At 60.3% G+C, this 14428-nt stretch overlaps 1 protein-coding gene across 2 annotated transcripts in view; it reads left to right on the top strand.

Moving 5' to 3' along the window:
• The window catches only part of NCS1 (neuronal calcium sensor 1), a 32557-nt gene that overhangs the window by 8659 nt on the left and 9470 nt on the right, over positions 1 to 14428 (top strand). For both annotated transcript variants that reach the window (XM_087823021.1, XM_087823020.1), the window contains exons 2-4: positions 6530 to 6554; positions 11834 to 11972; positions 13245 to 13323. In XM_087823021.1, the coding sequence (XP_087679147.1) occupies positions 6530 to 6554; positions 11834 to 11972; positions 13245 to 13323 (243 nt within the window). The remainder of the gene's footprint in view (positions 1 to 6529; positions 6555 to 11833; positions 11973 to 13244; positions 13324 to 14428) is intronic.

The following is a 14428-nucleotide window of genomic DNA, read 5'->3' as shown; positions in this document are numbered from 1 at the left end:
CAGTCCCAGGGAACCCTGATGGTGCCCCCTGGGGGAGATGCCCCCTGCCTAGTGAGCCCGGGTCAGGGGTGCCCGGGCAGGAATGCAGGGCAGCTGCTGGCCTTGGCATTCCTGGTCTCACAAGGTGGCCCAGGAAGCTGGTGGGGCATCCAGGCCACTGGGCCTGCATTTCCTGGCAGGGAGGAGGGCCGGAGGAATGTGGATTTAAGGAATGTTTAACCCAAGGCAGAAATAGCTCTGCTTTTATTTCAGGCTTATGGTTTGCGTTTTCAGCTAGGAAGCGGCTCAGAGGCTCCCTCTCTCTCCCCACCCCCAGCCTTCTCTGGCTCCCCCACTGCTCTGGCCTTTTGGGGACAGAAAGTGGCCTCTTTTTTTTTTTTTTTTTTTTTTAAAACTAAGGAGCTGCAGTGGGAACCAGAAGGGGCTGTGGATTTGGAGGCCGACCATGCTGGGTTCAGATCCCCCGAATTCCATATCCCAGCCCTGTGACCCTGTCCTGCTCTGGACCCCTGCAGAACTGGGGTGGCTTGTCACACAGGGACGTGGTGTCAGACTCCTGCTCAGGGACTGGCCGGCCTGGTGCACATCCCGGCTGCTCTCATTAGCCCTTGGCCAAGCTTTTTTCATCGAGCCGCCTTACTGCGTCTGTAAAATGGGCAGAGATGACAATCTCGCCTTCCAGGATTGGGGATGGAATGAGTGTGAAAATACAGGCAAAGGGGCCTGGCACGTCCCAGGCTCTAGAATCCCGACTCTGAGTCCGGGTGGCCTCTGCCGTCAAAGGGGACAATGTCTCCTGTGTGCTGTCAGGTTGTGAGGGGCCTTGCCCTGGGAGACCCCCCGCCCACACTCAGCTTGCGACCCCCCACCTGCCCGTGAGGACACGTTTAACTCTCCCCCTTCCCACCCACTGCTGGTGCCGTGAGGGTGGGACCACGTCCCGCGGTTCACCGCTGTGTCCCGGCTCCTGGGATGGAGCCGGGTGCAGTTTGTTGGAACGAATGAAAAATCACATATGTGCATGAGCGGACTCTCCTCTCATCCGTCTTGGGTGCTCGTTTTCTGTTTGTCTGCAGCCCACTCCTGCCTCCTGGGCTGGGGGATGGTGGGTTCGCCGAGTCTGGGGGGCGGGGGGCTGAGAAGTCGAGCTGGGAGGCCAGCCCTCGGCGGGCAGCAGGGACCCCAGACCCCGCTCACCTTCTGGGGCTGGGGAGCCGGGGAGGGGTCCCATCTGCCAGCCAGCACGGCCTCTCCTCCCAGGCCCCTCTGCTCCTGTCTTATTCTGTTCAAAGGCGGGAGAGGGGGCTATTTTTGGCAGCACTGTGGGGGGAAAGCGCAGGCCTCCCTCTGTTAAAAAATATATGGTGTGTGAGCCCGGCAGACAAGGAGCTCGGCAGCGCTCAGAGCTCGCGCCGGCTGGGCTCCTGCCCCCGGCCCGTGGTCCTGCTGCCGCTCCGGGCCTCAGTTGCCCACGTGGCCACATCGGCGGTCATTGTTCTCAGACCGCCTGTGATGAGGCCCTTGCTGGGCCCAAGCAGAGAGCATGGTCTTAATTAAAACTAGGAGCAACTGTCACAGTGGAGAGGAGCGTGCTTGCGGCCCTTCCCCCATCGCTGTTCCCTGTGCAGCTGGGGGCGGAGGGCGGAGGCCCCAGTGCCCTCTGGCCACCCCTTACCCCTGATTCTGGAAGTGTTTGTGGGACACCTGTCTCGTGCTAGGTCCTGCAGGCTCCAGGACACGGGGCAGGTTGGATGGGCGGATTTCTGGTCCTCCTGGCATTCAGTTTGTTGGGGGTCAGATGTCAGGCCAAAAAGTGCTCTAAGTCTGCCCTGGGTCCCCCCTGCTGCAGCGAGCCCCACTGTGGGGGGACGCCAGCCCTGCTTTCTGTTTCCCCCGTGTTTGACCTGAGCTTCAGTCGGGAGAGAGGTATTGTGCTTTAGGGAAATCAAAATCAGACACAGCATTTACCCTGGGCTCCGGGGACGGGCTCTCCTGTTTGTTCCTGGCAGACGAGTTGCATGGAAGGAGGAGCAGGGATCGTCCCCAGCAGCTGCTCTGGGGGTAGGCACGGGGGTGCAGGCCGTGCCGCAGGCAGGGGCTGGGCCTCCTCCCCACTCTGCTGCCCCTGGTTCTCGGGAAGTCGGTGGGAGGGGAGTGAACACCCGGCCCCTCGCTCCTCCGGGCTCTGTGCCTGCTCCAAGCTGGGAATTCATCCATCTCTCAAGGGCCCTTCCCAGTGGCTTTGCCTGGTAGGAGTTTATACCCCAGCCTTCACAGGAGGACTCTGAGGCTCAGAGAGGTTAAGTAACTTGTTCAGAGTAACCCAGCCTACAAATAGCCAAGACAGGATCCCACCCAGAGCCTCCTGTCCTTCCAGCCACGTGGAACAAGGCCCTCCCACTTGCCGGTGGCCCATATCCGGTTTAAATCCTGGTTTCCTAGCGAGCTTGGGCCCCCCTGGGTGAAGGCAGGAGTGTGCTAGAGAAAGGCAGCTGGTCTTTGAAATCGGCCGGAGCCAGCTGTGATTGTGAGGGTAAATGTGTTTTAGGATGTGGTCCAAACCCTGCCAAGGGTTTATTCCCAGCCTCCCGTGCGCAGGACACTGACTGGCCTGGGCTCTGAGGGTGATGCTGGGACATGCCAGAAGGAGTGACTTGGCCTCTGGGGGCTTAGTGTCCAGTTGGGAAGATGAGGGGGGAAAAGTGCTTCTAATGAGGACCTACTGGGTGCCAGGCACGGTGCAAGCACTTTATATGCACCCCCTCCTCTGATACAGAGGCGATCTGCCCCATTTGCAGATGAGCAAACCAAGGCTCAGCGATGTGGGTTGTTACCCAAGGCCACAGTCAGCCCTGGCCTGGAGCGCTGGCTGGGCAGACCCAGAGCCCTTTCTGTGGGCCCCTCCCCACCTTGCCCCCCTGGACAGTGCCCTGTCTGACCCTCTGCTCTGGAGCCTGTGGGAAGACAGACTCCATGCAAAGCAGTGACTCCTGGATGTGAGGGGTTCAGAGGGGCTCTGGTGGGGTCAGGAGGGCTTCCTAGGAAAGGGATGTCCCAGCTGGGGTTGGAAGGCCTTGGAGGCGCAGAGAAAACAGCAGGTACAAAGGCCTGAAGGTGGAACCACTTAGAGGAGCCTGAAGGGGTCACAGGGCTGGATGTGGGCAGGGGTGCTGGTTGCACTGGGGATGTCCTTCCTTCCTGCCCAGCCCTGAGCCCCCAACTCTGAGCCTTGAGCATGGACCCGCCCAGGGAAAACTCTGCCTGTTAATTTCACACTTGGATGGAGGCTCCAGGACAGGGGGGATGAGGCTTGGCTGGGGAGCCTGAGCCTGGGAAGGTCACTCTGGTTATCTGGGCAGAGGGTGGAGGCAGAGGGACCCCATAATTGTCCCCTAGATTCTTCTTCCCTCCCAATGCCTGCGGAGGTTGAAGCTGCTCAGGGTCAGGACCCTGGACAGGACTCCCGGCCCTTCTGGCGCTGGGGGGGGGGGGGGGGGAGGGGTACACACAGACCAGGGACTGATGGGAGCAAACATTTCTTCCCAACTTTTTATTTGGAAAATCAAGAGAAAGATTGAGCCCTGGCTGGTGTGGCTCAGTGGTTGGAGCATCGGCCCCACACAGCAGGGCCGCGGGCTTGATTCCCAGTCAAGGGCACCCACCTAGGTTTTGCGTCCGATCCCCGGTCCCAGTCAGGGCAAGCGCGGGAGGCAGCCAGTCAACGTGTCTCTTTCGCATCGATGTTTCCCTCTCTTTCCCCCCGACTCCCTTCCACTCTTTCTAAAAATCAATGGAAAAAATATCCTCTAGTGAGGAAACAAAAAAAAGAGAGAAACATTGAAATAATGCTCAGTGCAGCGAGTACCTGGGACCCTTCAGCTGCAGCCGGTCCCCACTCAAGGTGGTTTGACTCACGACCTTTCCACGTTACAGCGGCGGGGAAATGGTACCGTCAGTAGAAACTGCCTCAGATCCCGAACGTCTGCGCTCTTCCTGGGCCCGCGACGCACCGAGGTGACCCGGGGTGTCCTCTCCCGGATGCTGGGCAGGGCGGCGAGCCACAGCCGCGTCAGCCCTGCGGTCCCGGCGGCGTAGCGTTCCACCCATTTCGACCTACGGGTACCTCTCCCCACGGTGGGTTTGTGGGGACGCAGCCCCATCCTATGGGGGAGCATCTGTAGATTCCCCGGCTGTCAGCATTTCCCACACACCTGCTCCCTCTCTCTCTAAATATTCGTGCGTGTATTTCTGCACTTGTCACGAGAAGCGGCGGGCATCCCGACCCCCCCCCCCAAATACATCGGGGCTCATCTCCCAGGAGACGGGACGTTCCTGCAGGTAGCTCCATCCTGCGAGCTCTCCTGAGGACAGCAGCCAGTCCGTCGGGGCAGCCAGCGGCCGGCCCCGGGCGGCTCCCCGCGGCCCAGTCTTGCCCTTGAGCTGCTCTAAGTTCCAGATCCGGGGCCCAGGCCTGGCATCGCGAGCTGCTTTTGGTGCCTGTCTCTTTAGTCTCTTTCTGAAACAGGTCCCTGCCTTGTTTTACCTTTCGGGGCGCTGACTGACCGAGGTGTCCCCACCCAGTCTCTGTCCAGCGGTCCCCATGGTAAGACTCAGATTAAATCTTCCTGGCAGGAGAACTCCACGGGTAACCTCTTCCCGCTGCATCAGACCAGGGGCATGTGCCAGGGGGGTTTACCATGGGAGGCCAGACGTGATCAGACAGTCATCTCTTAATAGTTTGTCACCATTGTGTTTTATTATTTTATTTTATATTTTATTAAGCCTCACCAGGTCTGCCATTACAGGTAACGAGCATCCCCCTTGTTGTCTGATTCTCTTTTTATCTGTGGCCTGCTGGTGGGCAGGTCTCTTCCCCCGTCTCTGATGGGGCTTGTGGGAGGGAGGGGGGTGCTGATGAGGGGCCTGGCGGAGGCTTCCAGGCTGTGGGTCAGGCGGCTGAGTTCAGACCCTCTCCCTACCACTTCATGTGCTGGTCCCCTTGTGCCTCAGTTTCCCCATTTGGAGCCAGGACAGAATAATGCTTTCTTCCCTTGGAGCTGTTGTCAGGGCAACTGAGCCAAAGCACAGAGGCCCTGGGCACCCTGGCACAATCTGGGCTTGCAGTGGGCACGTGGTTCCTGGCATTTGTTAAAAGCTTGCTTTAAGCCCTGGCTGGTTTGGCTCAGTGGTTAGAGCATCAGCCCGCGGACTAAAGGGTCCCGAGTTTGATTCCGGCCAAGGGCACGAACCTCGGTTGCAGGCTTGGTCCCCAGCCCTGGTCTGGGTGCAACAATTGATGTGTCTCTCTAACATCGATATTTCACTCTCTCTGAAAAGCAATGGAAAAAATATCCTCAGGTGAGAATTAAAGGAAAAAAAAGAAGTTGCTTTAAGCCGTTTTCGAAAAGTGGCCTCAAGTCTGATCAGGCACCCACAGTTCAGGGACACCCCCTAGGGCCTCTTTTCCCTTCCCTGCGAAGGATTCCAGTGTCTTTTGCTCACCTGACCTCCACCTAACACCTGCCTTCCTGTCCATTTGTTTGTCCATGCGGTCATTTGTTCACTCATGCATTCATTCATGCGTTCATTCGTTCACTCATGCATTCATTCATTCATTCATTTATGCGCTCATTCACTCACGCATTCACATGCATTCATTCATGCATTCATTCCACAAGTCGGTGTGGAGCCCATTCAAGCGCCAGGCCCCGGCAGGGATCCAGAAGCTTTCACACCTGCCTCGCTTGGATTCCCAGGACGGCTCCTGTGGGAGGTGCTGTTGCTGTTATTCCCGCTGTACAAGTGAGGAAACTGAGGCACGGAGCTGGAGCTGCTCTCCCGAGGCCACCCTCGCAGAAAGCGCGTGTGGCCTCGGGAGTGGTTAGATCTCCTCGCTCAGCGATTTCAGAGAGAACCTTGGTTTGGTTCCAACTTGAACCGATTCAGTACTTTCCAGAAAAAACATTTCTTTTGTTTGTTTCATGGTTCAGTAAAGAATGACTGTTTAGGCCTGGCTGGAGGCTCAGCCACTTTTTTTGGCTCATTCCAGCTTTTGGTTCACGGCTCAGTTCTCATCTTGCCTGTGAAAGGGCTCGGGACTGACTGCTGAGAGGGGCTGGGGGGACCGGCCGGCGGGAGGGTGCGGGGCGCCGCGGGGCCAAGGAGGGGCTCGGCCTTCCTGCTGCACCCCCAGGCAGGCGGCAGCCGAGTTCCCGGGGAGCCTGCCCTGGGACTGAGACGGGAGGAATGTGTATTAACCCGTCCCCCAGGAGGGCAGGGAGAAGCCAGCCCCTCGGGTAAGAGGCTCTTCTCGGCAGCCCCACCAGCAGCATAGTGGGCGTCGGGAAGGTGTGGGCCAGTGCTGTCCCCTGCTGGGTGGCCGGCCACCGAGCTCCTGACCGGGACTGTTCACGGGGAGCATGTCCTTGCTCAGGGCCAGCCGGTGCCCCGACGGGCCGGGTGGGAGGGCGGGAACCAGGCTCCGGGACGCCTCCCTGACTAAGAGGCCCCTTTCTGTTTTCTCTTGCAGTCACCGAGAAGGAGGTCCAGCAGTGGTGAGTAGCTGCTCTTCCCCAGGATGCCGCGGGGCGGGGGCTGGCGGGGACCGCGATCTCGCTGCCAGGACGGGGCACCCGGGGCGGCCTCTGAGGACAGCCACCCGCAGCCCCGTCCAGGCAGCCGGCGTTCACGGCGGACTGACACAGACCAAATCAACCGACCGAGTGGGGTGGGGGCGGGTGTTGGTGACTCCTCATCTTGTGTGACATCTCCAAGGACCACCAGCCCTGAAGGGTTCATTCAGGCCCCGCGCGCCAAAGGGAGGGGCTGGGACCAGAAACAAGTGAGGATACAGGGGTCGCCGCCCAGCTTTGTCACTACATCACCCTGCGGCCGTGAGAAGGCTCTCCCCTTTTCTGGGCTTCAGCTGTCCCTTCTATAAGGTGATCAATTAGACTGGATCCAGGATGGCAAATAGGTCTCCTCTTGGAGGCCGGCTGTAAGCTGTTGTAGTGGCTGCCCGCGGTGCCGAGGTCCTGAGGCTGCGTGTCCTGCAGCAGGTGGAGAGGGTGGCAGGGAGTGATTTGTGAGCCCCGCGATGGATTGGGGGTGCCTGCCCTGGGCCGCGGGAGGAGAGTGGCGTGCTGTCTGTCACTGTGGGCTTGCAGCCCACGGGGTGAACCTGAGTTGGGGGCACGGTTGGGAGAACAGGGTTATCTCGCTGAGCTTGCAGACCTTCTAGTAAAGCCGTCTGGGTGCTCACCTCTCCCCTGGCGTTACGCTGAGTGTCCCACGGCATCATCTGGGTGGCCCCAGCGTGGGGCTGCTGGTGGGGTTGTCTGCATTTGGTGGAGGGAGGACACTGAGCCGGGGCCGCTTTGTAAGTGGCTCCAGCACTCAGTGTTTTTGTGAAATGACAGATTCCTTTTTCTTAAAGAAGTGACAGATTTCTTAAGGAAGCGTGAGAACGCAGTTGTCGGGTCTGGGGCTTTCTTTTCTTGTCTCCCCCCGTCACGGAAAGCTGGTCCCCAGGCCCAGTCAGCCATATCAGACCCGTGCTCCGTGCTGAGAAAGCAAGTTCGCTGAGGGCTGAGGGCTGAGGGCTGCGGGCCTGGCCGCCAATGCCGGGCCCAAGAGAGACTGGGAGGGTGTCAGCCTGGCCCCCCTTTTCTTCCGGCACCAAGCGTGGATTTGGTGGCGAGGGCTCCAGTTCCAGCCCCTTCCCACTCAACACTTACTGAGCACCTTCTGTGTGCTGGACGCAGTGGTGGACCCTGCAGATTCGGGGGGACTGGGAGACGTGGTCTCTGTCATCACACAGGTGACGCAGGTCACTCCCCAGCACAGCTGTGCAGGTGCCACCAAGGCCCAGTCTGGGTTCAGGGTGCCGTGTGTGGACTGGACCATGACCTGGCCTGGGGGGCTGGGGCTTCTCTAAGGAGAATGCAGCAGAGCCACAAACTAAGGGGTAATTATGCAGGAGTTGGGGTGGGGGGGATGGAAAGAGTGGGCAAAGCAGAGGAAATAGCCGAGTGAAGGCCCTGAGCCAGGAGAGGACTTAACCAGCCTCGGCCTCAGTTTCCCCATCTGTGCAATGGGCACAGTGGTCCTTGCCTCCCAGGCTTGGTGGGCAGTTTGGTGAAATTGTGCCTGGCGAGCACGTAGGCCTGTGCTCGCTCTCTGTAGGTGCCTGATGGCAGCTCTTATTCAGAAGCACAGACCACTGCAGAGGTGGACACTATGATAGACACCCCCAAGCTGTGGGGGTCCCCAGAGACCAGCTAGCCCAGTGGTTCTGCTGCCTGGGGTCCTTGGGCAATGTCTGGGGACACTTACGGTTTCATAAGTTGGGGAGTGGAGTCACTGGAACCTAGCAGGTGGGGGCCGGGATGCTGCTCACACCCTACAGTGCCCAGGACACCTCCCCCGACCCCGGCCCTACGACAGCGGTGCCGGGTGGAAGACCCCCTGGCCTAGTCCAAACCGCTATTTTACCGGCAGGGAAATCAAGGAACATTGTAGGGAAGGGGTTTGCTCAGGGTCGCTCTCATAGCGGGACCAGGACTGGAGCACAGGCCCGTCTCCGGGGCGCCACTTCCTGGGTGCCGGGCTGGGCAGGGCAGCAGGTTTCCTGGCGGCACCAAGTCTGTGGGCGAGGGAGGGGCCGGCCCAGAGCGGGAGGAGGCCTGGGCCTGCTGGGACCTGAGGCCGGGGCCGGGCGGGGAGGAACTTCTGGGCATGAGCTTCATGATGAGGCAGCAGCTCCCTCGGGTGCCCACAGCGGGGTGTGCGCCTGGTGTGGGGTGTCCCAGCTCAGCCAGTGGGGGATGGGCTGCGCCTCAGGATTGGACCTCGAGCGGCATGAAATGATGGCCTCGGAGCTGTGCCGACTTGCAGGGGGAACTCTGGGCCTGGGGACGCTGGGGTGTCTGGGACGGCGCAGTCCTCCCCCTGCTCTGCTCCAGCGAGGCAGGGTGCCCCCACCTTCTGATGGTGAACAGTGGGGGTGTGCAGTGTTGGGGTAGCAGGTGCTTTGCCCATGTGTGGACACCGTGTGGTGCAGCCCAGCTCCCAGAGGGGCGGGTGAGGTGGGAGCCTGCGAGGCAGCCCTGGATCTGAGCCCTGTTTCTGCTGCTAACTTGCTGTGTGACCTCGGGCCAGTCTCTCTCCCTCTCTGGGCCCCCAGTTCCCCATCAATCCATGGAGCTGGGAGCACATCAGTGGTTCTCTAACCACCTGCAGGGAGCTCTTGGTGCTGGGCAGGGACCCCAGGGCTCAGGAAGAGTACGCGGCACACCTGGGCTCTCGCTTTCTCTGACCGGCAGTGTGTGTGTTCATTCATTCATTCATTCATTCATTCATCCATTCATTCATTCGTTCATTCCATTTATTTATCTCAGTGAACATTTACTAAGCCCCCATCCCAGGCATTGGGGGCACCGCCGCGTCAGGAAGCTCACTGTCAGGTGGGGACCCAGGCTGGAGGCATGGTCTCTTCTGTGCACGGCACATACAAGGGGTGTGGGAGTGGAGGAGCCATGTGGCCTCTGGGGGCCTGGGAGGGCTTCCTGGAGGAAGTGACTTCTAAGCTGGAATGTGGTGGGTGAGTGGATTAGCCTGATTAAGAGGAGGAAGGTGGGACCTAAAGATACAAAGGCCTGGAGCCCGAACACAGCAAGTTTTAGAAAGTGTGGCTGGGTGTGAAATACAGGGGCAGCTGGCCAAGGAGAGACTGAGGCAGCCCTTCATGGGCATTGCTGGTGGGGTGGGATTCCTGGGGCCCCACAGTGACAGCGACGGCCTCTGCAGGGATGACCAGAGGCCCCCTGAAGATGCCCCACTTGGGGCCACCTCCCTGCGCCCACCAGCCCCATGAACGCCCTAGGGCCCCCCTGCCGGCCCCACCACAGCTGCTCAGGGCGCTGCCGGCTCTAGCTCTGGCCGCTGCTGGCCCCGCCCGAGAGCCGAGCGGAGAGACAGACGCCCCTGTGAGCCGCCCACAGGGACCATCCAGGAGGTGCCTTTGGGAGCCTTTCGTTTTCTCTTTATTATTTGGTTTAAATCTTTTAGAATCACTCAGTAACATCCATCCGTCATGGAGAAATGAGGAGCTCTGGGGAGCACACGGATCAAGTCCGGGTGCCAGGCACATCCCCTCCTGTCCCCTCATCCTGTCCCGGACCCATCCTGGCCTGGAGGCCTTGGGTCCTGGGTCAGGTCCTGTGCCTGAAACGAAAAGCTCTTTCGCCCAGCTCTGCGTCCTGGCCCGTGGCCCACGTGCGCAGATTTGAGCCCCGAGCACCCAGCTGGGCAGAGGCTTTAAGGGGAGGGACCCAAGGGGGGAGCCCCTTCCTGGCACTTGCTGTGGGAGGGACACAGTGTCTCACTGGCTTCCTCCGTGACATGGGGTCACTGAACCCACTGCCACGGTGCAGGGCCGAGGTGGCTATTACGTGAAGAGCCACCCACAAAGGTTCAGCTCGGGGCCAGTTGGGGCTGTTGTCACATGAGGTCAGGGCGGAGGGTGAGATTGGCCAGGGATCCTGGTTACTGAGCCAGGACCCACCGTCCTGGGCCTCTGGCCCCTTGAGGTGTCCCGCGGGAGGACTGGTCAGCCACTGGAGCCTCTTTCCTGACCTCACGTTTCCTATGGGCACCGTGGGGACAGTGAGGTGGCCACTCCAGCTGGACCCCGGGCAGGATGTCCCACCCCCAGCCCATCCTCTCCGCTCTCCTCCCAGCCTCTCCCTTGCCCCACCCCCCTCACCCCTGCGGAACAGCTGACACGTTAGCCGGCATCTGACCCCCCCATTTAGGCTGCAGTCCCCGAGGTGCCCTCCTGCGGTGCCTTGCCTGTCCCTTCGGGTCCTTGTGGGACCAGTGCCCATCCCAGGCCCCTAGATTGTTCTCTGACGGGTGGGGGAGCCGTAGCTTCTCCACACCTTCCTCTCTCTCTGGAGCCCAGTCAGGTGCCACCAGCATCTTCAAGCGCAGGCTCCCGGAGTCCCCTCCTTTGCGTCACTTTGGTGCAAAATGCTAAACACCCTGCTGCTGGTCACTCTTTATGTCAAGTGTGCTACATGCACCATCCTGATCCTGACAAAACGGGTGTGACGACTGCCCCTCTTTATGGACGAGAGGTGAGGGCGCTGGCCCGAGGTTGCCCAGCTGGCAAATGGCAGGGTGGGGTTTGGGCTGCAAAGCCCCGCTGCCCTCAGCCGGGGGTCTGGAGGGCCCTGTGCTCGGCGCTGGGGGTACACCGGGGACAAGTCCACTCGGAACAAAGTGGGTTCCCTCCAAACTCGCGCTGCTGCTCCGCGTCTGTTACATGGTTCTTGGGAACAGACTGAGAGAGAGGTGTGTGTATGTTGGGGTGCAGGCGTGTGGGAGGAGCCAGCTGCTGGCCCCGTATGGTGGCTCTGCCCACCAGCTCTGCCAGCACCACCAGCCACCCGGTTCTCTGGGGGAGGAGGGGCTCCGTGGAGAAAGTGGGGGTGCAGGAGGGTGGCTTTGGGGATGTTGTTGGGGTGAGTTTTGTTTAGCACCCCCTGTGGGGAGCACGGGCTGAGTGGCCTGCTGCTCTGTGCAGTTTCTGGGTTACTTCTCATGAGACTCTCAGCACTTGTACAGATGAGGTACAGAGGGGTACAGTCACCTGCCTCGGGTCACACAGTTAGCGAGAGGCGGAGGTGGGATGAGCCCATGCCTGTGACTCCGGGTCCGTGCCCAGGACCCTCGTGGGTCACTGTCTCTCTGCACAGGGGCCCACAGCCCTCGGGGCGCAGGTGGGGGCTGTTGGCGTCTCTTCCCCCACTCCCCCGCTCTGCCGCCTCAGGTACAAGGGCTTCATCAAGGACTGTCCCAGCGGGCAGCTGGACGCCGCGGGCTTCCAGAAGATCTACAAGCAGTTCTTCCCCTTTGGAGACCCCACCAAATTCGCCACATTTGTTTTCAACGTCTTTGACGAAAACAAGGTGAGCTGCGGATTGACGGGGCCTGTGCCTGTGCCACCGTGTCCCCTCCCTCCTGCAGCAGCTGCTCGGCTCCTGCGGGCTCCACACCCACTCTCTCCCCCGATGTTCCCTCCTGGCAGAGGAACACACACGGTGCACACCCAGAAGCACACACGTACAGACACATGCACGCAGGCACACATACAGTGCACGGACACACATGCACACCCACACACGCACAGATACACACAAATGCACACACGCATTCACCGTGCACATGCACACGCAGGAACACACATGCACCACACAGATCCATGTGTGCACACCTCTGTGCCATGTGCACACACATGTATACCTTGATCTTTTTATCACCAGCACCAAATGCAGATGCCTCTGGGGGCAATGACAGGATCTATAATCAGCGCGGACATTTACGGACATCACGGTGTGCCGAGCCCTGCATGTGGAGACTTAGGACCTGTGGGGTGTGCGATTTTAATGCCCCATTTGCAGATGAGGAAACTGAGGATCTGAGAATCAGACAATTTGAGGTCTTTTGGCAGCTTTCACTGAGTACCACGTTTTCAAGGCTTGTCTGTGTCGTCATGTGTCCCCTCCTGGCGATGGTCTAGCTGGCAATGGGCATACCCACTGTTGGGGCATCCCCAGTCCTCCGGACTCTGCCAGCATTTTTCTGGCTCCCTGTGCTCACGGCAGAGTTACTGTGACTTGTTTCCATGCTCCCCACCCTTGGGCGCTCAGGCTGTTTCTGTTATCAGGTCCTGGCTTCCTCCCCAGGGACTCCAGGCTGACAGGTACACTGCCTGGCCCTGGGGCGAACTTTGCCCTCTGTGGGCCTCAGTTTCCTCATCTGCAAAACCAACAGGTAGGATTAGACAGTCTAGAGCCCTGGCCTCTTCAAGAGCCCCCAAGCCTGTGGCTCTAGGCCGAGGGGGAAGGGGACCCCTAGGCAGCTCTCGTCTGGTGATGTGTGTGTGTTGTGGTCCTCCGGCTCTCCCATCAGGCGTGGCCCTGGCCTCTCCCCCTTTGGCCTCACCCCTTCTCCCTGTCCCTCCTGTCCCACCTGTCCCACCTGTCCCATTTCTAATCCGACTCCCTCCCCTCCCTCTCCCTGGTTCTGTCCCTCATTCCTTCACTCCCACCCTCTCCACATGGGTGTCTGTCTGCCCTGGTATCTGGTGCCTGCTGCTGCTCACCCCACCTGCCCGAGGTCTGGGCCTGACCAGGTGGCCCGGCTGACCGAGGCCACCCGGCCCCTCTGTCTCCTGCCAGGATGGGCGGATCGAGTTCTCGGAGTTCATCCAGGCGCTGTCGGTGACCTCGAGGGGAACCTTGGACGAGAAGCTTCGGTGTAAGTCCAGTCCCCAGGGTCTATCGGGCAGCCGCTGGGCGGTCCCAGGCCAGGGGGAGGCCAGAGAACTGGGCCAGGCTGTCTGTCCCTGGCTGAGAGAGTGACACAAACGTTCTGCCTTTCCAGGTCAGAGGAGGTTCCTGGAGGAGCAGGCGGGGCGGACAGATGGGGCGGCAACTAGGGGACATTCAGACAGGAGCAGACATGTGACTGAGGGCAGTGCAGCCTGGAGTTAGAGACCCAGTCCCAGCGCTGGACCCTCCACTTAGGAGGCCGCAGCTCTGATGACTTTCATTCACTCATTCACCCGGCAGACGCACCCGGCAGGGCCACGTGTTAGTGCTGGGTGGGGGGCCGGGAACCCCTGGAACCCCGGGGGGTCAGATAGATAGGCACCTGCTCTTGGGGCTCAGTCTAGTGTGGAGATGTGGTTTTTTAACCCATAAAACCGAGACAGGAAGAGGGAGGTGAGAGCTGGCAGGAGGGGAACTGACCCTGGAATGAGTGAGAGCTGAGCTGGGCGGGGAAAGAGCTGGAAGGGGGAGGAGGGCCGCAGGCCGGGGAACAGCATGTGCGAGGCCCCGAGGAGGGCGGGACGAGCGGAGGCTGCGGGGCAGACCGTGCTGGCTGGCGCGGGGGCGGCGGAAGGGAGGCTGGGACAAGGTGAGGACGGCTGGGCCGCGCTCACTGCTCGCTGAGACTGCACCGCGTGTCAGCAGCGAGGAAATCCTGCAGTTTCTTTCTCTACTTTTTTTTTTTTTTTTAGGAATAAAAGGATTTTATTCATGCAGAAGTACCCCGTCCCCTGGGCGTATTGTTTTATTTCCTAAGTTGGCCACAGGGACATGGAGTAACTGGAGGGGGAGAGGCTGAGGGGACAGAGGCTGGAGCAGGGGGAAGGAGGGGCGGCATCGGGCCCCCCATGGGCCAGTCCTGGGGCTCGTCAGCGCCCCCTGCTCTTCACTCGCGGTTCCTTTCCTCGTAGCTCTAGTTGAAATGGTGTGTGCCTGTCTGTCCCGATGTAAATATGCGTTGGCCGCGTGAGGAGTTGGCCGTGGGTCCGGCCGCGGGCTGAGGAGCAGAGGGCAGAGGCGGGGGCCGAGCC

Source organism: Miniopterus natalensis, chromosome 12 (genome assembly GCF_054644295.1).
Source record: "Miniopterus natalensis isolate mMinNat1 chromosome 12, mMinNat1.hap1, whole genome shotgun sequence".
Taxonomy (NCBI): Eukaryota; Metazoa; Chordata; class Mammalia; order Chiroptera; family Miniopteridae; genus Miniopterus; species Miniopterus natalensis.
This window is presented reverse-complemented; position numbering and strand designations above follow the sequence as displayed.